General features: G+C 38.7%; 2 protein-coding genes across 4 annotated transcripts in view; both read right to left on the reverse strand.

Moving 5' to 3' along the window:
• Positions 1-18,831, reverse strand: part of nptnb (neuroplastin b) — a 35,508-nt gene extending 16,677 nt beyond the window's left edge. Inside the window, exons 1-3 of one of the 2 annotated variants that reach the window (XM_060877411.1) lie at positions 18,487-18,831; positions 4,846-5,193; positions 1,638-1,821 (exon numbers count right to left, since the gene is read on the reverse strand). In XM_060877411.1, the coding sequence (XP_060733394.1) occupies positions 1,638-1,821; positions 4,846-5,193; positions 18,487-18,565 (611 nt within the window). In that variant the 5' untranslated portion in view covers positions 18,566-18,831. The remainder of the gene's footprint in view (positions 1-1,637; positions 1,822-4,845; positions 5,194-18,486) is intronic. The other variant, XM_060877412.1, reaches the window with a different exon arrangement.
• Positions 18,832-21,318: 2,487 nt separating this feature from the next.
• ugt5f1 (UDP glucuronosyltransferase 5 family, polypeptide F1) lies at positions 21,319-27,274 on the reverse strand. 2 transcript variants are annotated; one of them, XM_060877413.1, is made up of 2 exons: positions 27,136-27,274; positions 21,319-23,669 (listed from the first exon to the last, which is right to left on the reverse strand). In XM_060877413.1, the coding sequence occupies exon 2, from the start codon at positions 23,633-23,635 to the stop codon at positions 22,061-22,063; it is 1,575 nt and encodes a 524-aa protein (XP_060733396.1). In that variant the 5' UTR covers positions 23,636-23,669; positions 27,136-27,274; the 3' UTR covers positions 21,319-22,060. The 2 variants fall into 2 exon arrangements, with proteins under 2 accessions (XP_060733396.1, XP_060733397.1); XM_060877414.1 differs by lacking the exon at positions 27,136-27,274 and adding an exon at positions 23,851-24,116.
• Positions 27,275-27,493: the final 219 nt, after the last annotated feature.

Raw genomic sequence — 27,493 nt, forward strand, 5'->3', positions numbered from 1 at the left:
TCGGGCGGAAACCTCGTATGTCCAAATTTTGTCAATTTCATATTTTTTTCACATATCGATGCTATTGGTCAGTTCCCACGTGGGTCTGTTATTTTTACAAGTTATTAACCAATCTAAAGTCTTGAAAATAGCTTGAGCGCAAATCTCATAACTCCATTGGACACTTCAACTGTCCACCTCTTCCTCACTCCGCGGGAGAGCTTCGCGGCATATTTCTCCTTAATAAGAGTCGCAACGAATCAACACGTCTTCTGAGGTAAATGTCTTCAAAACACTGGGCTCAAAGAAAAAAAAATCTTGACCCCCGCTAGTTCTGTTGCTCGTCTGAGGACAGGAATTTAGCGCAAGACAATCCACTGCAACGCGGACTAAACCCTGTGTACTGCAGATAAGGTACGGCGTTTTTTTTAACTTCCTGAAAAATAACGGTTTTGGAGATACGAGGATATATATATATATATAAAATGTCATTATTTGGGACTATAACATTCACAAATGCAGATCATTCGAGCAACATGTAAAGTGGAGGCTCTTGGAAAAAGGCTTTGCTTATAGAGTGTATGGAAGGTTAATAGTTTGCTTGGAAATCGTGTGTATGTCCTTTACTGATTCCATCAGAGGAACCTAGTGACGAACAGAAGAACTCTTTAGATATGTCCGGATACGTATCCATCATCTATCATCTCTATGACTGAATGGTGAAAAGTTAGCTTTCAGTGTTTAGATATTGCCGAGTAGATCGCAGCTATATTCAGTGGTTATGGGGTTTTCCTTCATCCGCAGTGGTGTTTGACGTTAGCACGTCTGATTAGCACCACTGTATCTAAACAGATGAGACATTTGTGGGACATCTGTTCACACGTTTCTGTTTTCGTACAAGCCACACATCGTTTCACTAATCCGACAATGAAGAATGAATGACACGGAAATCTCTACAAAATCTTTTCAATGTCTTCAGTCCATTATGTGGGCATAAACGCCTGCGATCGGCTGCGAAAAAAAGTTGTTTTCTGTTCTAGTCCTGTTTCCACACCTGCCCTTTTATTGGTTTTCTGCCTCATTGTGTTCCCCTTTTCTGTGCTAGTTTGTCTGCTTGTGTCCAGGAATCGTCACAAAATCGTACCAGTTGAATCTAAGCTTCTAAGCTTTACTTTCCTTGCTTTCAAAATCATTTTTCTTGTTGTTTTGACATGTTTTTGCCCGTGTTTTGACCACAGCACTGAACTTGGACTCTTTCACAGCATGTTACATGTCCACAACAAAGGATCTGCTACAGAAGCCACGACGGGTCACGTATACAAAAAAGAAATAAATAAATAAAATAAAATAAAGCAGTTGCAGAAATAGAACTGTTCTCTGGCTACAGTATTTTTCTTAAAGCCTGGTTCAGTCAGCTGAAGAACTTTCACTTGGTCTGCCACTTGTGTTGAACCCTGAATTTCGCTGACTGAAATGAAAGATTCGATGTTGAATTGATGTTGAAGCATTACTGGATTAGCATTCATATGCACAGACGGATAGACGGTTAGTATCACGTTCGATTTTCTAATCACGACATTCCGGAAACATTTGCAGATGAAACATTTGCAGTTAAATGCCGCTTAAAGAACAACGCATACAGGCGTAAACAAACTCACGTAAGCTCTGTGTTTTTCTGTCCTTTTCTCGTATTTGGGATTTCTTCACCGTTCTTCATCCAGAAGCTTTCCCGGTGCGCAGTGTGAGCGTTGGTTAAGTTACACTGTAAGGTAACAGGGGGATTGTTTTCCTGTGGCTTTTTAGGCGGCAAAACTTCCTGATCAGAAGCATTGATCTTTGGCTCTGAAACGAAATCAAACCTCCGAGTTATTACAAAAGAGGAGAGAAATGAACATCAGGACCAATCCGGGACTCGTAACTGCCGGCTGTGATCTCCTTCGGATAAAGTGTCCGTGTGTGCAGGTAGCTGCAATAAACATTTCATTTTAAAACATAAAAACACTCAACGTTATCATTTCCCAAAAATGGAACGGAGAAGGATTACATCCTGTATGTTTGTTTATTTATTTATTTATTTATTTATTTATTTATTTATTAATTTTTAAATCATGAATTCTTTTGAAGCAAAGCCAACACCATTCACTACGACTTATTGTTTCATTATCTGTGATTACACTTACCTTCGGGCGTAAGAACATAATGCAAGGAGGAGAAAAAAAAAAATCTGAAACTTTGCATGCAAGAGCCACCTCTGAATTAATACCGGAGCCTTTAGTCATAATGCATTAAATGTTTCATATTAAAACGCAAAAAAAAAAAAAAAATACACTTTCAGGGAAATATAGCCAAATGATAGAATCCAATTCAATTCTATTCCAGCATTGTTTATTTTTACTTTAGCTGTATCTTTAAATACACTCTTCAGGCATCAGTTGGCATTTCAATTCAATAAGCTGACACCAGTCCTTTTGTCTGTGCCCATGTATGGCTCCAGCTCCTCCTTCGTTATTCTGGGGCGGCCCTTCCATAGCAACTAGAATACCCAGAAGGAAGACAAAGGAGGATGGAGGAAGTAGGGGAGAGAGACGTAATTTCTTCTCCTCGCTTGTACATTAAACCTCCTTGATCACTTGTGCTCTGGAGGAAAAGGGAGGGGATTAGGAGTGACTCCAATTAGCAATCCTAACACCTTCTGCTGGAGTTTGGCATGCCCAATAGCTGAAGGGAATCTATGTCTCTATGTCTATGCCCTCCCCTTTCTGTCTCTCTCGCTCTCTCTCTTAATCTTGCTTACTCCTCCCTTCGCTCTTCCTCCATCCCTCCTGGGTAGCATCAAAACACCTACTCGTATCTTAGCCTGTGTAACCGAGCACAAGCCATCGGCCTACGTACGCATTCAAAACAAAACCAGTCAGATTACTTCATCCGATAGCGACAGCCAAAGCCGCTCGTGCTGATGCGATCCGGCAGCCTCATCAGAAGGTCATTTCTAGGACACCTGCTCCGAGGAAGAGACGATGGCAAATCGATAATTTTGATCCTATTACTTCCCTGAGAGATGGTTTTGCTTCCTCCACGACTCCACTGTGAAAACTTCAAAACATTTATTCAACAGTAGCCTCAATAAAAAGTACATAATAAAACGGACACCATGTTCCTTCAAGACTCGGTGTCATCTCGATGTACGGAATAGCACGGATGGGAGCAGGGATTAGAAAAAAGATAGCTGATTTATTTGGACAGGAAGATTATATTACGTTGACAGTGAGTAGAAAGTAGAAAGAAACTAAGACAAGACCAGCACGTATTTCGAACGCCGTCCCATGAACAAACTATACATTCTTTTCCATATGACTTCAGCATGTATAGCCTGCTATATACATGACATAATGCTTATGACATGTATATAATATGAAAACATTGACTCTCAGTAATGACAGAATATTTCCTTTTCGTTTGTCCCAATTCGTTTTGTTCATTCATTTCTTTATTTTAATCTAGGTACTCCCTTCACTCATATATGCTATATATAGATTATTTAGAGATTGTGCTTGAACTAGAAGTTCTTGTTAGTGTACAGGCAGCGTGATGGGACTTGCACGCTGCTCCGATCGCATTATTAAGTACGTCTCTCAAGATTTCACAGTATTAGCTGTCATGAGACGGGGAGAAGGCAAGAACGAGGACTCCTCATTTTGTAAGCTCCCTGTAGTGCAGTGAAGAGATAAAGATGAACTTGACCAGCATTTTCCGCTGCTTCAGTGATCGGTTAGCTGAGCCGTCTACCAATTAATCAGACCAACAGTGATGGCCACCGTGTTTGAAAGCAGCTCGAGGATATAATGTCATTACTGATTCGAAGGCAAACACTTACTGTAAAGAAGGCACAAGGCGGAGCACTGTATCCAAATATTCTTAAGATTTACAAATGAAAGAGAAGTGTCAGCGCGTTCGCTGCTGCACAGATCGTCTTAGCTAGCAGCGGCTCTTCCTTGCGTCTTCTTTCACTACCCACCGTTTCCTCACAGTACTAGTGCACAAAGAAAGATGTTAAAGACTTCAAAGCACCAAAAGACCTATGTATTACAGACAGGGCACATAATGTCAGGCTTTGAAGTAAATCAAACAATCTATGCAACCCAGAAAGTATATTAAAGGAAAAAAGAATTTAGAAAGAAAGAAAGAATCCTAGCATCTAAATCCGAACGAACTAAAAAAAAAAATGAAGCAGCTGATTTAATGACAAAACAATTGTATATTAAAGACACTAGACAAGGCAAGCGACGTGGGAACATGCAGGGTGGACTGCTCGTAAGGTGAGGGAGGGCGGCATGAGGAAGAAAGGGGCAGACAGAGACTATGGCATTTGTCTGGGTTTGTGGTCTTTCACAACAAGAGGCTCAAGGGGTTCAGAAGGGGTAGGGGGTGACTGTCAGTTCAAGACGGGTGAAGCTTTAGATTCTGTTTAAAAGAAGGCAATAGGAACATTTGAGTCAACTAGAATCAGAAAGATACTTTATACTTTAACAGAAGCCTGAACATTTTTAACCACCAAAAAAAAATAATAATAATCTGTGCTCGATGTTGGGACTGTAGTGGGTCATTTTTCATGCCACATAGCATCACAGTTTACAGTAAAAGCAACCAAAACAGAATTAACAGCAGCACAAGGATCTAGTAATAGATCTAACTCACTGTAGTAATCACAAGAACATTATAAAGATGACAAATATTTCTCCTTGCTTTTTTGTGTCATTTTATGTTTTTGGCTTGATGTGGGGGCCATTTGGATAAAGGTGAAGTTGGATCTATTAACTACAGCTACAGTTTGTAATCTATCTACTACAGCACAAGTATACCACTCACTCTGCAACACGGAAATGGTGGCCTGAGCTCGGATCCAGGTGATGGCTGGGTTTTGGCGCAGGTCGTTGCGGCGCGGGTCGTTACTGGCCCGGCATTCGTAGGTTCCGGAATCCTCGAGCGTGAGGCGTGTGACACCCAGCACGCTCACGCCGTTGGTGCCGTAGATGTTGGCGATGGAGACGCGCCGCTTCCGGGCGCCGTCCCACAGCTGCTTGAAGGAGTCGGCGCGGTTTATCTCAGCGTACCACCACTGGATCTCCGGTGTGGGGTTACCAACCACGTCACAGTACAGCTCAAAGGTGTCTCCCGTGAGTTTTGTCTCAGACATGGGCGACTTCACAAACCCAGCTGGAGAGGAAGAGGGTTTCAAAGCGATGGAGATGGGGGAAGGGAGATGGGGGGAAGGGGTGGGGCAAAAGAGGAGTAAAGTTCAGGGTTCGGGGAGCAGGGATGGAAAAGGCCAAGGAATGCAAGGGGGAAAATTAAAAGAAAATGGGTCAGTTTAAAAAAGACAGAAGAAGAATGATCAAAAGCAAATCAATAAGCAGCAAGCCCAAAATTATAAAAATATGTGGAAAAAAAAACATTTTGGTTATAGTAAAAGACAATGATTAAAGGTCAAAAAGGTGAATGTATTAGTGAAAAAAAAAAAAACCCAAAACAAGTTAATGGACCCTTGGTAACTTTGGCGATTCGTCTCGCTTGCTAGAACATTGCTTTCAGTGCTTTCAACTGAGATAATAAGCTTTCCCAGCACTGATACAAAAATAAAGCAGAATGGCTCAATTATTTAATATAATCTATAACAGTATCGACTGCTGGACTCCACTCCAGGCATTATAGGCGGAATGACACGGCGTTGGATAAACGTAGAATTTTACCATTTGATCTATATCACGGTAAAAAATAAATAAATAAATAAATAAATAAAAAAGATCAAGATGCCAAAATACATCCAATAATGGAACGTCTGAAGCAGAACGTTGGTGATTGCAAAATAATTATTATACCCATCCTTCTACCATTTAATATCGCTCATTTCATTTTCAGTACAGTTAACAGGAAGTAAACAGATAAATAACGCAGGGAAACATGAAACCTGCAGGAGGGAGAGATGAGCTTTTATACACCAAGATAATATCTTCAATAAAATGATCCAAATGGGGATTAGGGATTTGATATCCAGGGCTTTACTAATGAAAAGGTAACTCATATATATACATATATATATATATAAAGGGGGCAAGTTCTCATTGGTTCTTAGTGGGGTTGTAACGTAGGATTAATCTTGAAGCCCTGTTTGAAGTTGTCTCCAAAGGGACAAACCATTTTGATCATTTAGATCCTGAAAAAAATCAAATAAAAAAATGAAACCTCTTATAACAAGTCCAGACATAGTGGAGTACTGGAAAAAAAAAAAATCCATCATAGCTGCAATTTAATTTTCCTCATTGATAAGCTGATCTTAACGATAAGACCCGAGTGTATAACGATGTTGTACGAGAGCACATAACAAACTCATATCTCCACCGTAGAGTGAGCAAATTATTCCAGAACGAAGCTTTCTATTTTTGGAGATATGACGTGTCTGTTGCACACTGTGGAGCTTCTCAGTCGTTGTGTAGTGATATTTTAGTCACACAAGAACATTAGTTAGAACATTAGACCCCTGAGAATTTTTTTTTCCCCCTCCTTTTCCCTGATTATCATATTGATCTGACTGAAGCATGAGACAGATTATTATTTTTCTTTTTTTGTTCGAGATTTGTAGCATAATAATGTCGAAACGTACCTGATGTCATTTTTCTTCACTATCATAACCTCTATCGATGGGTTCTGACTTTCATTCCTCATACTCTAGAACTCATAACTATATATATTTCCTATCAGGTTCACTGCAGATACTGAATAATTCATGCTGGAAGATAAATGTCTGAATAATGAGCCGGGACTTGTTTTTTTTTTTACATTTTAAAAGAAAGAATAACATGTTTTATTCCTCGTATATCTATATCTATATCTATCTATCTATCTATCTATCTATCTATCTATCTATATATATATATATATATATATATATATATATATATATGTACATGTATATATATACACATACACACACACACACACACATATATATATATATATATATATATATATATATATATATATATATATATATATGTATATATATATATATATATATATATAAAATATATCACGACGATTGGCTAACAACGATCACAAATTGTATTTATCCCCAAAGCACCACATTTTGACACAATGACAGTTTTCGCATTTAGACGTAATCTATAAATGCAAAGCTGTCATTTTAAACAGAATCTTTATTTCTTTTGATTTCAGTCATATTTAGGGATTAATTAGAGTCTGGGGGGAAAATAGGGCAGTGTTTTCCTTCCAACAGAATGAGCTGTAATAAAAAGTCACTGGGTCATCTGGAGCTAGTCACTGCTCAGTGTGATGCAGCAGATCAGTGTATTGAACATCGGTGAAGATCCGATATGGTGATTTAATCGAATGCTGTCATTTCTCTAACAGCTCAAAAGAATCTCTCTGTATCTGGCTTTTTAATCTAAGTCTGATGAGATCAGCTTAACTCTTTTTTACCTGAGGCCTGTTTGGTCGTGTCCATGTTCAGTCTCAAATGTATTTGTCATGTCTCACTCCACACTGGTGGTTAACATGAAGCTCATATGAAAGTAGACACTCTTTATAGTAGACACTTTTCACCGCGTTAAGAATTTGTATTGTTTCATAAATATTTTTGTTTTTACCCTGCCTACTAGGATCCATATATTCATAGAAAAGCTCCAGAGAAACAAAAAACGTTTTCACATCAAAAAAACGTCACATCCAACTCATTCCTGCTTTCTGAGGTGCTCCATGTGCTTCTTCATAAGCTCCTAAAATGTATCTCCTACCACTAAAATGCTATGTAGGTCATCCAACAGAAGGAGCAACAAACGTTTGACACTAAAAGCCAAGGAGTCCTGACTCATTTTTATATCAGACTCGCAGCCAGAAAACCATTCATTTGTTTATACTGATAGAAAATGTCCCAGAAGTCGGTTTCCAGTCTGCCGGTGGAATGGAACGATGGTGTACCAGTCAAAAGGGTTCAAGTCATCTCAGACTTCAAGCCTTATATATCGTCGCTGTCGGGCGGAAACCTCGTATGTCCAAATTTGGTCAATTTCATATTTTTTCACATATCGATGCTATTGGTCAGTCCCCACGTGGGTCTGTTATTTTTACAAGTTATTAACCAATCTAAAGTCTTGAAAATATCTTGAGCGCAAATCTCATAACTCCATTGGACACTTCAACTGTCCACATCTTCCTCACTCCGTGGGAGAGCTTCGCGGCATATTTCTCCTCAAGAAGAGTCGCAATGAATCAACACGTCTTCTGAGGTAAATGTCTTCAAAACACTGGGCTCAAAGAAAAAAAAATCTTGACCCCCGCTAGTTCTGGTGCTCGTCTGAGGACAGGCATTTAGCACAAGACAATCCACTGCAACGCGGACTAAACCCTGTGCACTGCAGATAAGGTACAGCGTTTTTTTAACTTCCTGAAAAATAACGGTTTTGGAGATACGAGGATTCCGCCCGACAGCGACGATATATACTATATATACTGGTCAGCTTATCTGCTGTCTGGAACATTTGTACACATAGACAGGGATTACTATTTCGAATCGCTGTGCATCTCTTCAGCTTCATTAAATCCAACACCAAACAATTTCAGCCTGATCCTCAGGAAAAAGACAGAGATAAGTCAGGAGGGAACAACAGCGAAGTGCGTGCCGCTTATTAACAAATTCTAAGAAACGAAAAGGAAAAAAAATTACAGGAAAATTGGACACGAAGACAGTGGTGTATACATGTGTGTACTGAATACAAATACCCATAATGCAGTGCAACTCAACCGTAACTCTTACAACAGCACACTGTTGCCTGTCATGTGACTCCTGGCATTTTTTTGTAACTTTATCAAACTCAATAGTTATCAGATGCACAGAAATGAAACGAGGTTGCGGAAGAGAACGAAACCAAACAGAGAGCCAGTCCTCCAGATTTGTGTGATTTTTTTTCATTGTAATGCAAATGAACGCAAAATCAAGTCAACTTTAGGATATTCGGAAAAGCTTGCGATTTATTAAATCTACTGCAGATTTGAGTCGAAACACGTTGCGTGATGTCACCAAAACGTGTTCAGCCAAAGCCCTCTTTGAGTCACGTACGTCAAACATGGGTACAGCTATCATTTTATCAAAAGGTGTTTCTTAAAAAAAATAAAATAAAGATAAGCTCTTCGTCAAAAAGAAGAACAGTTTTAAAAAGCTATTTGATCATTTTGTTTCCTTTGGTTTTGCAGCAGATTTTGGAATTTATACAAAGAAGGTCAATGTGCACAGCAAGGACAAATGTCTGAAATGTCTGAAATGGTTTATCCTCACTAGCCTTCCTTCCTGTTCGTCATGCAGAGATGTTACACTGATGTTACATGATCATGCTCAGGAACTCTAAGCTCATCTGGGATTTCCGTCAGTCCATCAATAGCAAATAATTCCTCCGTAGCTCAAAAATCTAAATCTAATGTAGGAATGATCATGAGAGATGAGCTGAATACATTCTGGTGTTGATTCAAACACGTTAGAGGTGTATTTTAAGGGTATATATTTGAACTGAGTAACAACAAACACTAGGCTCTTCTTCTCAGCGTCTTCATTGACACCATTGGTCTCCGGTTCTACACGTTTGTCTACATTTCCACTACGTTGGGTGTTTTTATCCTTTTTAACCTTAAACCTATTTTTGCGCCTCTTGTTTGAAAACAACATGCTCAATCTAAAATGTAGCATATCTCAAAAAACGCAAGGTATATTTGAATGATTCTGGTACTTAGAATAAGTATATCTTCGCTGTCGGGCCGAATCCTCGTATCTCCAAAACCATTATTTTTCAGGAAATTAAAAAAGCGCCGTATATTTTTTAGTTATTAAACATTGTATCGTTAAAGTTGTTATTATACCTTATATTGCTATCATATACTGTTGTGTACCAACATTAACACAACATTTTCCCAAAGTCACGTTTTATCGGAGATACAAGCTTTATGACTTGGGAGCAGGGAGAGACGTATGGGGTCAGAATTGTTTCGTTATTCTGAATAAATATACTATGATCCACAAATAAATATAAAGAGTTTCACATATTTTTTAAATCAACAAATGCACAATAAGCAAACCGTAAATATATGTTACAAATTTCACAAAAAGAAATGAAATTCACAAATAAATAAAATGGGATTTGCAAATAAAAAAAAATATTTATAAATATATATTTAATTGTATTTATTTGTGAATGGCTTCCTGCTCATTTGTGAATAGCGCTCTGGGCAATTGTGAATCACTGTGGATTGCGTTCTGTGCATTTGTGGATTTGAAACATTTCTAACGTCAAGACGTGCACAAGAATCCACAAATAGGTGGACTCCGCCCACCGTCTACTCCAGCCAATCGGACAATGGTCTCGTGGCGCTGACCAATCGTGGCACGGTCTATTGGCTGTTAATAACTGGTTATTAACTTATAAAAATAACAGACCCACGTGGGAACTGACCAACAGCATCGATATGTGAAAAAATATGAAATTGACCAAATTTGGACATACGAGGTTTCCACCCGACAGCGACGATATATATATTACCAGTTTATATAACCATATTACTATTATATTGGTGGGTTTTTTTTTTGAGCGCTCACCCTTATACCATTGGAATATTTTATTATACCTTTCTTTGTGTTCTTTTAGCTGCTTGGTGTTGGAATTGTGTTTTGTTTAGGTGTAAATGGTCTAACAGCGGAGCTTCTTCCCGTACTTCTCCTATGCTGCATGTATAGATACCTTCAGGCTTTGTATGCTTTAGAAAGGATTTATAGGATTTATACAGTATATGGAAGGGGTTAAATGATTGATTAGCACAGCGATACAGTGAAACGCTTATATTTCCACACTAGATTATCGTCCTGTGAACATTTCAAAGCCCCTAGTTCTATTCGATTCTACCAACGCCACAGTAATTCCTGCACTCTCAGCAAGAGCTTCAAAGTTTCAGTCAGTACACTTTTACAACTTTAACAGCACTGGGGAACATCATCACAATATAACTCATCATGTATAATTAATAAATATTATTTTGACCTGCTTTTCCATGTGTAGGCAGCTCTACCTTCAGATCGATCTGCTGTTATAGGAGAATGAATCAACCAATCAGAATGGAGAATTCAACAGCGTGGGACAGAACTGTAATTATAGACTGAATCATAATTAAAATATAATTGTAAGTTAGATTAAAATCGTTCTGTAAAACCTGACGTTTCCGTGACTCGCGACTGAACAGAACGAGAACATTGTAGTTTGTAAGATTTGCTGGATTGTAATGAAGACACTGTCTGGATTTTGTCTACAGTAACAAGTTAGGAACAGTTAGATATCCGATGACAAAGTACTTTTGGAACTTTCTCTCCAATTATTTCTCAAAGATACTAAGAATGATCTCCTAATTTAGTTTAAACATTTCTGACTAGTAATCTTATCTTAAGAGTGATTCAGGACCACTAAGTGATCTCAGAGCAACTCTGAACAAGGAAAATACAACAACGTCTCATCTTAAAGAGGAGGCGGGGCTTATCCCTGTTACTAGGTAAGACACATTCTTTTGAAGACAGTGATTGGTCGTCCAATAAAAAAATACAGAAGAGCTTTGAAGTCTCTACGTTAAGATATTTGAGTGTATATCGTGTAGGGATTACGATCATGCCCGATCTTATTAGAGATGTTCTAACATGTTATGAATGTAATAAATGTAAACATCTCTGACACAGAACAGAAATGTCATAGAGACCAATTATATCATTTTTGTCGCTATGGCATTTCAGCTCTTGTTAGTGTGTCTCTAAATGACATAGCGGCAATATATACAGTATATATACCTGGAGATGTTGGATATGTTGTATCTAATCTGATTGGTCACAAAATTAATCCCAACATGATCTAATCTGTAGCAGCTTTTTAACTCGCTACCATTATTTAATATTGTACATAATAAGTTTCTTCTCCCTTTTCACCTTTCGGCCATTTTCTCCTCTGATAAAGAAACTCTTAATCTTCTTAAAAATCCTCCTCACTACTCCTAACACTTTTTGACTTTAAGTGATGCTTTATGAAAAACCTTTAGCTTCACTAGGACCCTCTCTGTAATTTTAAAGGGAAACGCCCACATTTCTAAGCATTTTCTTTCGAATTTCGTCACTAGGAGAAACTCTTTACACTACGACTTTTCATGAATACGGACCCTGGACTCTAACTCTAACTTAACTATACTTAACTTCACTATATGTCCAAAGATTCATGAAGACCTGACAATCTCACCCATGTGTTTGTTTGAACATCGCATTCCAGATACATTCCCCGTTCGCAGTTACGTTAACCTCCACAGTTCAGGGAAGGCTTTCCGCTGCATGCTGGAGCGTGGCTGTGCGGATTTGTGATCACTCAGTCATAAGAGCATTAGTAAGGTCAGGCACTGAGATCAGGTGAGGAGATCGGGGGTTCAATCCAAAGGCTTGTTTGGTGGGGTTGAGTCAGAGCCAGGGCTCTGTGTAGGACAATCAAGATCTTCACCTCTAAACTTAACACACATACTGTATGTCTTCATGGAACTCAAGAGCTTTGTGCACAGCTGCATTGTCATGCTGGTAACTGAGCCTGATTGTCCACAAACTTTTGGCCTTAGCGTGCAACTACTGTACACACTCAGTCTGCCAGGACAGCTGTGTGATAAAATGCTCACTCAGCCCAGTTCCTTGTCTGGAGTTTATTAATAAGAGTTAGAATTACATTCCTACTATGGAGACATCTGTGTGTCGAGCTGTTCTCAGCCTGATGAACAGACTACTCCGATAACACCATTTTCGTTGAAAGAAAAAAAAAACAACAAAATAATGATTTATCAGGACAGGCCCCAGCTGGCTTGGGCTTCCATTTGTCGCTAGTGTGATGAGGTTTTTATGTAGATGGATGTAGTCTAAAGAAAAAGAACAGCAAAGGGAATAACCTTGTCCTGCCATCAGTAAAAATAGCATCTGAGACCTCAAAAAAAGAAATAAGCCTCAAACAAAATTACACAGATGCAAAACTCAGTCATGTGTAAGTAGCAATAGCGACACATTATAGCCCTGTTATTGTGTGTTCAGGAAAACAGAGGCCTTGGAGAGATGACCGTTGGCTATTTTGACACTTTAGGCAATTACTATATATATAATTTGTGCACCTGGTCAGTGAACATTTCGATGATCTACTGGAAACATTTCGGTACGGTTACGGAAACAAATGACCATCGAGAGTACGAAGATCCGACAGCATACAGTACACCACGAGTCAGATCTGAGACGCCATGGCATGGGCTCCGCTCTCGTACCCCAGAAGGAAATAATAGTTGTCCTGAGAACAGCAGATCGCCTCACAAACCCTCGTGCTGCCTGTCAGCGGGCAGAATTACTGAAACCCAAATCATTTTCTTGCAACACAGGCTCCATTACTCCCTCTGGACTCCCTCTGGACTCCTCAGCAGTCCAGTGTTTTTTTTTTTTTTTAAGTTATTTTTTTATTTTATGATGCTCATATGTAGACAGATCAAGACAGTTTTCTGACCAGTAAACTATCATGTTCCACACAACCACATAATTAGTATGTAATAATAATAATAATAATAGCACTGGTGAGATTGTGTGCAATATGTCATCTTCCCATCGTCCTATTGATTGATTGGATAAATCAATCAGTCAAGCAAAAAAAAATAAACGCATTGCAAATTTTGAAGGAAAACGTTAATCTTTTATCCGTTATACGTTTATTACTGTTCAGCCATAACTGATTGATTTGTCCAACCTTACTATACTACTCCAATAATGGTTTGATCGGACCCACGTGATATCGGATGCTGTATCAGACCACGCAGACAAACCTCTGTATCATAAGTCTAACAGTATGAACCGAAAGATTATAGGTCGTATTAGTTCCCTCATGCATTAGTTAATTATAACAATTTGTTTTGGTCTAAGACTTTAGAAAGTAGATTGAAACACCAGGTTCTCGGTTTACTCTATACATTTGATTTTAATATGTCACTTTCAAGGTATGCAGTTCCTGACTGGAGCCTGTGTTACATACAATTTATCACCCCTCATATTTTCTTCAGCGATCAATAGAAAGGGAGCACGATGTGACCATCACTAACCACGTATTATTTAGGTGTCACTCGCTCTCAGCGCAGCAGTGATGATGGGATTTTTAAACACCTCAATGTCACCGCTGGGATGAGAAACAGTCTGCCAACCCAAAATATCCAGACTACAGCAGTGCTGTGGTCAGAAACTGACACTGATGAGCTAGAGGATGAGTAACACACTGTGTAGGGAAAAGATGCACACTGTACACCTACCTGTACAAGGTGGACTAACAAGGAACGTAGGCGTGTCTGTTAACACCGCTCATGATTATACACTCGTACTAGAAGCAGCACTACGGGTTAAATCTCGAGTCCGAGCCCAGTCGGTTAGTTTGCATGCCAGCTCACAGCCACTAGCTTTCAGGTGCCTCCGAGGATATGAGATGTCACTTCCTGAGCTATTAACAACCTGGGCAGACCAAACCTCTTAGACACTGCTGAGATCATATATACATTTTACATTTACAGCATTTTGGCAGATTACCTCATTTTAATTCATCTGAGCAATGGAGTGTTTAGGGGCCTTAGGGTTAAGGGACAGGGGCCCAGCACTGGCGGCCTGGGATTCGAACTCACAGCCTTCCGATCGGTAGCTTAACACCTTAACCACTAGACCACCAAATCCCAAACATAAAGCAAATCATCCTTCATCCTAGGAAGGCCAGCCATCGAGTTATAAAGACGACTGTTGATGGACATGAGCTTTAATACCACACGCTCTCATTAGCAGTGGCATTTGATGCTTACTGTATGAGTTTCAAATGGCCAGGCAAACACAATTGTGAAAGGAATTTCTCCTCTTCCCATACGTGGGCTCACCGACACTAAAAATTAGCCCTGGCGATATTTCTGCCTGCGGATAAAATTACAGTTGCTCAATTCCTGATAGAATGCTTCATTATTCCTTTAATTCTGCACTGGATTTGAGTCACACCACCTCCTACTTTTCTTAAACCATGAAAGCAATGAGAACAGAATGAAATTCAAATCTGCATGAGCTCGAGGAAACACGCTTTTAAAACCGGTTATAGAAAAGCTACAGGTTTTTGCTAGATGCCAAACCACGTCATCAAAATGATACCATTTGTCTTTCATTTCATGTTATGTAATTTCATCTAATTTGAATTACAGTTGATCTAGCGTTCAGCAAAGCTAACAATACAACAATAGTCGAAGGTTTTACCAGCAGCATTGTGCAGGTTAGTCTGATTTGGTAAAGGAAATCTAATATAGACTTAGCTTTCATTTAAGATCCATCTTAATTATACTGTACATTATTTTATACATTATTATACATTATTATTAATCAGCCAATAATGTGGCAGCATCACAATGCATCAGAATCACCCAGATACAGATCATGAGCTTGAGAAAATGATCAAACCTCAGAATGTGGAAAAATAATTGTGATCTCGGACACTCTGACTGAGCTGGTTGTTGGTGCCAGATTTGAGCAATTTATAAACTGATGATCTGCTGGGATTTTCACACATAACATAAAACGTAAACTAGAGTTTAGACAAAATGGTGCGAAAAACAAACAAACAAACAAAAAAAAAAAACAGAGGGCAAAGTAGAACAGCCAGATTGGTTTAAACTCTATGAGCTCTATAATCAGTCAAATATCCACTCTTTACAACCACGGTGAGCAGAAAAGCACATCGAACCTTAAAGTGGACGAGCTACAAGAGCAGAACACTACACTGGTCTCAGGACTCTGAGGGTACAGTGTGCACAGATTCACAGAAACTGGACGGTTTGTTGAACATTTAAAAAAGTCACAAAAAGGTGATTTTTTTTTTTTTTTTTTTTAATATACAACCATCCAGGTTTCGGTAAATCTTGCTTCCTGACCTGCATCTGCCTGGTTTCATCCATGATGCAACACGATTGGCCGATTGGATAATCGCATGAACGAAAAGGCGCACAGGCTTTAACGCTACAGCTGCGAGTACATTTCGAGAAGCGACGTTTGTTTAGGATATTTTAAAATCCTGCTGCATTCAGTTCCCAGATGGTGACTGACGACTCAGATTGATGTGCATCGCTGATTAGGCACAGAGACCTGTAAAGAGACCTGAGCTGCAAATACGAATAGTGGCATCCCTGAAAATCATGGATATCTTTAGTAATGATGTAAATCTCAAGCAGGAACACTAGGTGAGATCTTATTTAAGCCTTGCAATACATTTGTAAATAAAATAGTAAATTTGCCACTGCCTTACATGCTTTTTTTCCTTTCAAGGTTGTTGCTTTGGGGGAAAAAAATGTCAAATCCTGTTATATTTAGCCATGTTCCAGCAAGGCTTGTGAATGTGTAGAAAAATAAAAATAGGGAAAACTGATGGACGTAGCCCAAGGTGACACTAAGTACCAAGAGTTTGGATGGGAGTAATCCTTTATTTTTGACACACAGGCCTCATGTTTTGCGATTCATTGTTTGCTGAAGATCAGGCAGAAAGGCATGCAACACGGTCTATTAACATTTAATGGACACGCTTTCACCGAAGAAATTTGTGGAGCCACAGTCCTGCGCTCCCGTGTCTCTGTTCTAAGAATAGCAACATGCGGCGAGATGGACCAAAGCTATTTACAGTCCTGCAGATATCTGTTGCTGAATCTGGGCCTCTGAGGGCCGTCCACGCACATCGAGTGGAACAGCCCTCACACGACTTCCCCCCCGCCCCACACACGCTGATTAAACCATTTTCTACAACCAGCTTAATTCTGCAGCAAAGCTGTTTTATTAATAGGCCTCTCAGTTGATAATCGTTTGTGGGGAAGGAATGAGACAGGCAACATCACAGCTGCCACACACGCATGACAATCTGAAACGTGGATAGAAATTAAAACTGTATGTCATGTACGATTCACGAGGGTGCGTAATAGGATCACTCTACCCACACTGCATATCTCAGCTCATGTGTAACAGACCAGATCGGGTCAGCTTTACAGTACGATTGCAACACTCCAGACGCTGGAGCGGCAGTTTCTGACTTAGTAAGTCAGCTTGATGGAAAAAAGGGAGCTGATATTTCAATCCTGAGACAGTCTGAATAGTCACAATGCATTAGAATAAATGATTTATTCTAATAAATTCTAATAAATAATATTAATGTCAAATCTATAGAGCATACATGTGGGACTTCAAAGTGTGGTATGATTAAGTCATTTAAAACTGACATGATGGAATGGAATAATGTCATAGGAAAGCACGGGGTAAAATAAAAGAAGAAAATGATGCCAGACAAATAAAAATAACGTATAATAAAATGAAAACAGATTACAATATATACATTTAGAAGAATTTTGAAATAGTCAAAGAAAAATAAAATGAAGTTATTTACAATGAAAATATTATGCAAATTATTTCAATTCATTCCCAAATTATAGCATGGCTTATCAATCCCAGCTGGTTAATTTTTTATCCTTTCACACTAACGCTTTGCTTTTTTTATACTATACATTTGAAATGTTTGTATTTGTGTATATCCAGTATTTGTTAGCGGAGCTCCTACAAGAATTTCACAGTGCAGTTTTTCCACGTGTCAGCAGTGCAAATGACAAATAAAAGACTTTGCCTTTGACTAACGCTCGGTGAAGATGCTGGAGATCCTAGCTTCTGAACTGTCCAACAGTTTAACGGTCATCCATCTGTGGAAAAACCACCTGAAATACAGTATTGCTAACAATCCTGCCATTCTTTTTTTTTTTTTTTTTTACACGAACAGACACAAAACCAGATATAATCCCATTTGATTTGGTATTTTATAAAATATCCCAGCATGGACAGTGTTCTATAGTAACACACAAAAAAAAAAATCTCCATAAACTTAAGTGCACATGCACACAAACGAATGCGGCTCAGTGTAAACACACGCATCGAGGAGAACAGGGATTCCGAATCGATTCCACTGATGCACACTTGAATGCAATTAATTTAAGACAATATGGCATTTGTTCCACTAGCTCGTGCACATAGCTGTATAAAGTGGAAATAATAGTGCACAGAATAGGGTTTTCTCTCTGGCCCTGTTTAACTGTCTATAATGAGTTAATTCCCAATAAGTCGGATCTTCATTTAAAAAAAAAAAAAAAAGAAATAAAAAAGAAATAAATTAATAATAATAATAATAATAATAATAATAATAATAATAATAATAAAGTGCATGAAGATCTAATGGAAAGAAATATCCAAAAGAATGATATGGATATGCAATCAGAGCTCGAAGCCACAGAGGATGGTACAGTAACCTTTACATATTGAGCCTAGGAATAAGATGTGCACTGTTTTTTCCTCCTGGAAAGCATCCTTTTAATCCTTACCGTTCTGAGACGACACATATTGTAGCATCACATTTCCGAGAAACACAGCGGTCGCCAGCATCGTCGCGCACGGACACATTTCTGTGCAAATAATCTTTTAGGGGTCGAGGATGAAGTGAGCAGATCTTATAGGGCACCGAAGAGGATGAGGATGCGCAAATGCGACCGCAGATGAGGGCCAAAAACACCCGGTCCAACGTCGACTATCCAAAAAAAGCGCCGGATTCAAGCGATGCGGCTCCTGATGGAAGATGCGCATGGAAGCGGATAGCGAGCCATTTGAGATCGAGTCAGTCACGGCATTGCAGTGGAAGGAAAGCTTTCGGATGTCAGTCTGTCAGTCTGTCAGTGCGCGCGCGCGTGTGTGTGTGTGTGTGTGTGTGTGTGAGCGTGTGTCCCACTCAACACGCAGCGTGATTTGAGCGCGTAAACTCTGCGCCCATTTTACGCACAAGGACCTGCGCGCAAATCAGCCTGCCTTGGGTTCGATTATATCACAATTACACACAATAGTCGTTTTTTTTTTTTTTTTTCTTTTCTTTTCACTTAACAAACTATTGATTTTCTAATATTCTTATTTTGCAGTTGTGTACAAAAAGGTGAAACGTGTTTCAATGTTCACTGATGGATACATTGGTTAAAAAAATGGTTTAATGGACACATTTAATAAAAATATTATATGTATAATGTGTAAACTGCTCGGAAATGTATTCCATTGAAAAACAGAATAAATCTCTACACGAGTGATGATGGAGAGATTTCCATACAGGCCCATGATCAAGGTGACCCTGTTGTACTGTGTAGATTTTGGGCTGTATTGAATGTTGCATGGACATTTTGGGTGTCATCTCACACCCTGCCTTCCAGAGATGACCTTAAAGATGTGTGTAATGAGCTGTGAGTAAATTATGAAGGCGAAAATGACATTAAATATGTTCAAATCGTGTTTGTATTCCCCTGTCATGGCTCCCAGTCAGCCTTGTTTCATGCATTATAGGTTTTACTTTCGTAATACGCCACCTGGTGGACAAGCGTAAATATCGCACTTTGCTAATGTGGGTAAAAATGGGTCACTAAGGCATTAAGGCCTTAAGGTATGTAATCTGTGACGAGACAGATGAAGTGAAGAGTTAATTAACTTAAAAAGAATTAAAATGTAATGATTATACCTGCAGATCAATGATAAATTATGCAATGTTTTGCCAAGCTAAACCCTTTACACGTGATTGGTTGGAAACGTTAGAAATGTCAGTGTGTTAAATGAACAGGCTGTGGTACATATGGAAATAAATTGTACTCCTGATAGTGAACATTCAGTGCCGGCGGGTCGTGTTAGATAGATGTGAGGTTCGCTTATGAACTTGACAACGAAACCGTCAGGATTAAGTCTAGTTATTATATCACTAAGTCTCGTCAAGGCCTTGACGAGACCCTTGGTCTCTTGACCCTGTGCCGTGTTTCTGCTGAATACCAGCCATTTTAAACAGAACAGGTTTGTTATTTATCATTTTGTACAGATTGCTTTGGACACCGTGTGCTTTGGTTTCCTCCAAATGTCTTTAAAATAGAAATAAGTAAATAAAGTGAAGAAAAGAAAGTAAACAATAATAATATGTAAATAATTCACTGCCGTATTTGACATGTGCATTTTGGATCACTGCTGATAAAGTGTTAGTGAGCTGGGCTGAAAAATCACTAATAAACTGCTTAAGTCTAGACTCCAGGCTCACTCCTGGAAATCAGCCTCAAGTCTTCAGTGCATTCTGTGTGTTTTTTTCTTTGCAGCCATTGGAGGTGTTGTTGCTGGTGCACAAGATTCCAAATAATCTGATGTAAATGCCATAAACGAAGTGTCTTTTCATCTTTGACTCTCTTTCAACTCTGTATCAGCTGCCACTGTACAACATGCATTACAAATGAACTACAATGTAATATATATATATATATACGTATATATATCCTTCATTCTTGAAATCTGTATTAAAATGCTATATTATTACATACATTTATGATTATACAGTACATTCTATACTACAGTAATACAGCTAATTCAGTAGAAATGCAAAATGTTTTTCTCCTCACGTTAAGCTCCGCCCACTACGACGACAGACGGACGAGGTTAACACGGCAACCTTTTGGGAACTTAACTGGAAATGTGTCCATTGCAAAGTGATGCTATTGTTTTTTGTTTTTTTAACATCTTTTAATGCAATTAAGTTTGGGATTGGCATAGGAAGCAGAACGTGATGTAACCTGGCTGATAAATGAACTGAAACGGGTTTCTAAAGGCTCAGGCTTTCGGCTTCATCGTCTCACAAGTCTGGAGAGAGAATACGATGTAGCTGGAGTTTACGTGTCAAATCAGTCCAGTGTAGAACCAGCCATTTTCCTTAGTCTTATTCATCATTATCCCACAGCATTCCTGACATCATGGCCTATGTGCTCCTGCAGGGCTGCCAGGCTTCCTTTCTCCAGAACACGCCCGTCTCCAGCTTCATGCCCACTGTGGTGTGGCTCATCCTGCAGTACTTGGCAGTGACGGCCTGAGTGAAGAGAATGCCATGCTTCTGCAGCTGATGCTTCTCTCACAGAGGCTTGGCGTTGTGTCTCAGTTTGCTGCCAAATATCACTATTTTTGGATGGGAGCTAATACATGCTTAAAAAGATGCTAGAAGCTGCCAAATGAATCATATCATATAACAGATATCATTATATCACTAACATTATATCAAAACTTAGAAAAAAAAAATAGAATAATAGAAAGTAGTCAACCTTGGTCATGGCTACTGCAATCGCAGGAATGTAGAAAAAAAATGAAGTCAGGGAACAAACTTTTATTGTTTATAGTGTGAATGGCTTTTATTATTTGTAAGTCTTGAAAGAGTTTAGTACAAAGAAAAAAAAGAAGCGTATGGGCGGACAAGCAACGACGATCCGTGATTGTTCAATTGGACAATGGTATCAGCTAACGGCGGCTAAATTTCCACATAATTTATTGACTATGTCCTTAGTTAACACTGGAAGCAGCTTGATACAGTTAAGCATTTACTCCTTTGTAAATGAGTTCCACCGACAGAGCAAGCGTAAAAACACACTTCTCTGGGTAACTTAATGCAGGTGCCCAGAGCTAGATGTAAATCAGCGAGAGAAGCATTTTGAGTTTAAATGCTGACTGCAGTTTACCAGCATAATTTCAGTTGGTACTTCCGTACATTTGTTACATACACCTGTGTCACTTTGATTAAGTGATGGATTCGCCGATGTCAGTCAGCTAGAAAACGGTAGCTAACAATGTAATTAACAATGTTGCACTAGCCTCCAATGAGCCTTGAGCGCTCATGACCCTTTGAAACTGATTTGGCATAAAATTGCTAATAAAAAGATGTTCACAGTTCATTCCAATATAGAATTTTATAAGTAAAATGTTCTTTAGTTTATTTATCTGTTCGTTTGTCTTAAACAAGACTGAGTAGATTTTTACCGCTTGATCAAATGAGGTATTGATTGACAAAATGTAGGCTGTGCATTTTGGTATACGGTGGGATCTGAAAATCAGGTGTTAGGCAGTGTATCATCAGTCTTGTTTTACTCGTTTCTTCTTACATGACTTGCAGCATACGTATTGGACTAGAGCAAAGATTAAGAAGACTGTACCTGATGCAACTGACAGTAAAAACACTACAACGTCGACACTGTGGTAAGCGTACCAAGGCATTTTGTATGACTCGGTCCGCAGATGAGCAGCGCCTCTGTGTCTCATAACAAACTCAATCCAGAACATGGCGTTGTCCAGAGGTTCTATGGGTGTGTCTCTGCTAAGCCGGGACAGCCTCTTCATGTTAATACCGTAGGAAGGCTCGTTTATGACTTCCTGTATAGCCTCAAGAAACATGTTCTGATTTAGCGTAGCTATATCTATGACCCGTGCTACACCTTTTCCTTTCATTCTCGACAGATTGTCGTGTTGATCAAAAACCAGAGGTAGGCCAAGGATTGGAGTACCGTGATAAATAGCTTCCAAAATCCCGTTTGTTCCGCCGTGGCTCACGAAAAGCTTCGTCTTGGGATGTCCGAGAAGATCGTTCTGTGGCAACCAGTCCCTGAGTAACGTGTTGTTCCCGAGAGTGGATGGTTTCTTTCCTGTGTATCGCCAGATCACTTTTTGAGGGAGCTTTGCGAGAGCGGCGGCCATTTCGTTGGCTATATCATCTGGGAGCTTTCCGATCAGCGTTCCTAATGACACAACGACAATGCCGTGCTCTCCGGAATTTTCTGCAAAGTCTTGTAAATCATCAGGGAGGGCTTTCGCTGGTTTGCATTGGAAGCAACTCATGTAAACAACGTTGGGCATTGTCGGGCGAGGGAACTCAAAGACGAAATCGACTCTCATAAGCCAGATATCAGCTGCCTGGAACAATTCAAAATAGTCCACATCTGGACCAAAGTAGCGTTTACACAAAGCACTGTAATGAGGACCTACAATTCCCTTGTAAAAGTAGAGTCTGAGGTGGAAAAGTACGTTATATACCCTTTGAAAAAACGTCATCTTATCTGTTAACATGGATAAAGGAAAGGGAACGAACGACGCAGACGAGGGCGCGATCGCAAAATGCGCCTCTCCGTGCACTGTCCAACGGACGTTAAAAACCAGCGGGAGGTTCAGAAAATGCGCAAGCACGACTCCTCCGCCGTTCGCGGGGTCCGTCAGCATCACGTCATAATCCGCTTCTCTGATGGACTTGATCAGTTTTTGATCCTCGATTATACGGATGATCATTTCGCACATATTTCTGTGCATTTCGGAAAACATGGCTCCCATCTCCATTTCCAGACTGATTCTGGTCCAAAATGGTTTTCCTTCCCGCCGACCCTCTAGCTGCCTGGAGATAAAGGTGCGGTAGAAAGCTTTGTCTACCCCCACTGAGAAGTCGATGGTTATGGAGTGGTAGTAGGGTGATTGCTCTTTGATGTACCAGCTGTCAGCTGCTCTGATGACCGTGACATTGTGACCTCGGTTGTGCAACTCCTGTATCAATATATTCATGTTAACCCAGTGGCTGCCATCATGAGGGAACACCAGGACCTTACCGCAGTGGATAGAGCCAGTCAAGGTCAGGATGATGAGGATTTTCCAAATGGCAGCAGACATCTTTTTTAGTCGTCGTCGTATCAATCTCTCAAAACTGAAACGAAGGACAAAATAAGGAGAGATGTTTTTAGTCCAAATAAATGTATTCCAATAAAGATGAATATTTTACTATAACTGCATGTCCCAAAGTGTCATCTTATCCCACAGCCATTTTCAAAAAAGCTCTTTTTTTTTTTAAAATAATCAATTTGAAAAAAAAGAATGAGGCGATATACTTTTTATCCGTTTATAGGCAACGTCCAGTAAACAAGTTCTTTTTTTTCTCTCTGGAAGGTAATAAAACAAAACAAACAAACAAACAAAAATGCATCTTGTCACGTTAAAAAAGAAATAGGGGGAAAAAAACAACTACGATGGTGTCTGTTACAAAGGACTGTCACTACAGACTCCTTCTGAACATACACACTGGAATTAAACATCTTAAAAAGTTTCATTTTTTCATAAGAAGCAAAGTTTTAACGCAAACAAAGAAAGATATTTGTTTCCGAATTCATTACTCAAAAGGTGACTTTCTGTCTGCTCTATTACAAAACCACAGCTGGGTTGTTGTGAGTCTTTACAATTCATAAAACCAGATGATCTTGTTTTCACACTTCCTGGTTTCCCCTCAGCTCGAGCCTCACCCAGTTCACACTCACTGGTTGATTTCTGCACCTGCGTCTTGTCTCGTGAGCTCTCATTAATTTCTCTAGCCTGCCTAAAATTCTGTCCTCGTCTGTCCCTCGGGAAATCGTCTGTTTGTTGATTTCTAGTGCTTAGTCCCTCCGTTCTTTTGTTTTCTTCTTCCTAGTGCTCAGTCTAGCTTATTGTTTTTGCTTCCTTGCTTTATTTATGTTTTACTTCTAAGCCCCTGTGTCTACCTCAGTGTTTATTATGAACAGGCTTTTTCTAGACGTTCTGATTTATCCGCTCTGGTCCTCCAGGTTCTCCAGTTTCCTAACACCTCACATAAACATAGCAGTAGGTGGATTGGCGAGTTTAAATTGCACCCAGGTGTGAATAAGTGTGTGTGTATGTGTGTGTGTGTGTGTGAGTGTGATAGATTGGCTCCCTTCTTTTTTCATAGTCCCAATGTTCCTAGGATGTGTTCTACACCTACCTGACCAGGATAATGTCGGGTGCGATACAGCTTCCTCGGGAAATTAGTAATATATATAAATCCTTTCATATGTTTAAAATAAATAATGAATAAAAATATGGGGTATACAAGAATGATAGCATCAAGTACAAATTTTTGCATACAGTCAATAAAAAAAAAAATCTTGCATTCTTTTCTGAAGTTCTGAACTATTTCCATGGATTTCTTCCAGGATGTATTCCACATGATCAAATCCATCACACTTCTACTGAACACGCACTTTAACAGAAGAGATTAGACATCTGGGCTTTTGTACAAAGCAGTTCACAAAGTTATTGTCGCACATTTGCTTTTATTAAGATCGAGACCATGAAATGATTACATATTACATGCGGATTAAATATTTACTTTTATTTGTTTGAATTATTTCAAATTTCCAAAATATTCTGTCTATTCCCACCTTAACATGAAAAAAAAAAATCACGGATTTTCAATGTGGTCTCAGACCTTATTTAAAACTCTACACTTTTTCACGGACCTCCGTGTGCATTTGTAGAAAAGCAAAGTCTATTTGACTTTAACTGCTGTCACTGCCATTAGGAAGCAGATCACACACTCAGCGAGGCTGACATTTCCAGAAAGTAATGCGCCTGTCAGCTCTGATACTGAAATGCTCCGTGGGCTTGGAGGTGATCAATAGATTCATCATTTCAGTGAATTCACTCCTTTTGTTTGTTGGCATGGTGACGGTTGCAGCATTATTACATGGGGTTTTTCTAAATAAAGAAACACGAGATGTACACGAGATGTTTTTTAAAGCAAATATCCAGACCTTCCAACCTTCATGCATTTTGAATAGCAGCTGTGCATTTTAATACCAGAGTACATTAGGATGAGCTGTCAATCAAAAATATGCCAAAAGAGCACTCATCTTTTGTCAGATGAGCCAATTGACATATAAACCTGAATGATTGACAGTTGTAGGTGTTTTAAACACTTTAATACTAACTGACCCTCCTGGGCATTAGTAAAAAAAATATACTATATATAATATACAATATACAATATACAATATATATATATATATATATATATATATATATATATATATATATATATATATATATATATATATATATGTATGTGTGTGTGTGTGTGTGTGTGAGAGTATGTATGTATATATATATACATATATACATATATATGTATATAAATACATATATATACATATATATGTATTTATATACATATATATGTATATATATATATATATATATACACATACATATGTACATATATATACATACATACATACATACATACATACATACATACATACAAGGTAAACAGGCATTGGTTTTGACATTTGGTGGTACAGTAGTTTGTTCATGTTAAATAAATTTTCTCAATTTATGTTTAACAAGAATAAGCACCAGAATTTCGAACAATGATAGAGAGAGAGAGGAAAAAAAAAAAAAAAACAGTGGTTAAAAAAATCTGTTAGTTTCTTCGGTCAGTTTCTTCGACGTACATAAACATTATGAGCAGCAGATTAACAGTAACGTGGCACCGCACATACCCTTTTCCATTGTACAACCCCTTTTGCGAAGCTGCGAAGGTCTGAAATAACACAACTGGAAACAGCTATCTAACATCTAAATGCAGTAGATTATTAATCACCTTTAACAGCTTTTGAGGGTCATGATGGACCTAGAGTATTCAGGGACTGGGATGCCAAATCATCACAGGGCACCATGCACACACTTCACACACTGATTCACACATAGGAATTATTCAGCAGTGCCAATCCATTTACAGACATGTTTTTGGGAGATGGAAGGAAACACAGAGAGGAGATGTGGAACTCATTCTTAATCTACAGAGAATAATCTGTAGATTATTAAATTATAAATAATAATAAATTACAGACAATAATAGGTTGCCAGGTGTGTACTTTGTGCACTTTTGACTCCTAATTCAGACAGTATAACAGCTAAATGTTTATGGACTCCTGCAAATTACGACTAAATGTATATAAATCGGATAATATTCATAACATCCAACGAGTTAAGTGTTTCTTATACAAAGACTGATAAAAGAAAAAATAAATTTTGTTTGTATAATTTAAAAGTTCTGGATTTTTGCGTATACCTGGCAACCCTGTCTGTTACGATCTATTCAGAAGCCACCACCTGATTCAGGGGTTCTCTGTTAAATCCTGACTTATTCGCATATACATTGAGAGCTAAACATAGAAAGTGACTCGTTATAAATAAATAATAAAAATGCATGTTTAAAACGAGAAGACTTCTTTTAGTAAGACGACAAAGCCTGTTGAAGTCCAGGTAAGAAGTTAAACCCAGAAAAACAGCGTTAATGATGTCGAGTATTGTTAATATTCTGTTAAATACAGACTACTTACTTTTTATGACGAGGTCAGTTTGTCCTTATTGTGTTGTGTGTTCCGAATCTGTTGTGTTGTTGTTGTTGTGTCCAGTGTTTTCATCAAGTGTGTGTCGTGACCGAGGAGGCGGTGTTTCCTTTAAAACACCAACTCTTTTCAGGGGAAAGTAGGGAAATAAAAAAAAGTCGCTAGATTACGTAATAGACTAATTTGCATACGCATATATCGTCATGATTATGTGAATATTAATAAAGTTTTAAATTAAGGTCGATTTTAAGCTTAGAACTAGTTTCCGATAAAAAAATCTGATTTCTAATAAGCGTATAATAATAATAATAATAATAATAATAATAATAATAATAATAATAATAATAAT

The sequence above is a fragment of the Tachysurus vachellii genome, chromosome 9 (genome assembly GCF_030014155.1).
Source record: "Tachysurus vachellii isolate PV-2020 chromosome 9, HZAU_Pvac_v1, whole genome shotgun sequence".
Lineage (NCBI taxonomy): Eukaryota > Metazoa > Chordata > Actinopteri > Siluriformes > Bagridae > Tachysurus > Tachysurus vachellii.

Bases quoted from the DNA above. Each gene is read 5' to 3' on its own strand.
- ugt5f1 (XM_060877413.1), bottom strand. From the start codon at position 23,635: ATGTCTGCTGCCATTTGGAAAATCCTCATCATCCTGACCTTGACTGGC.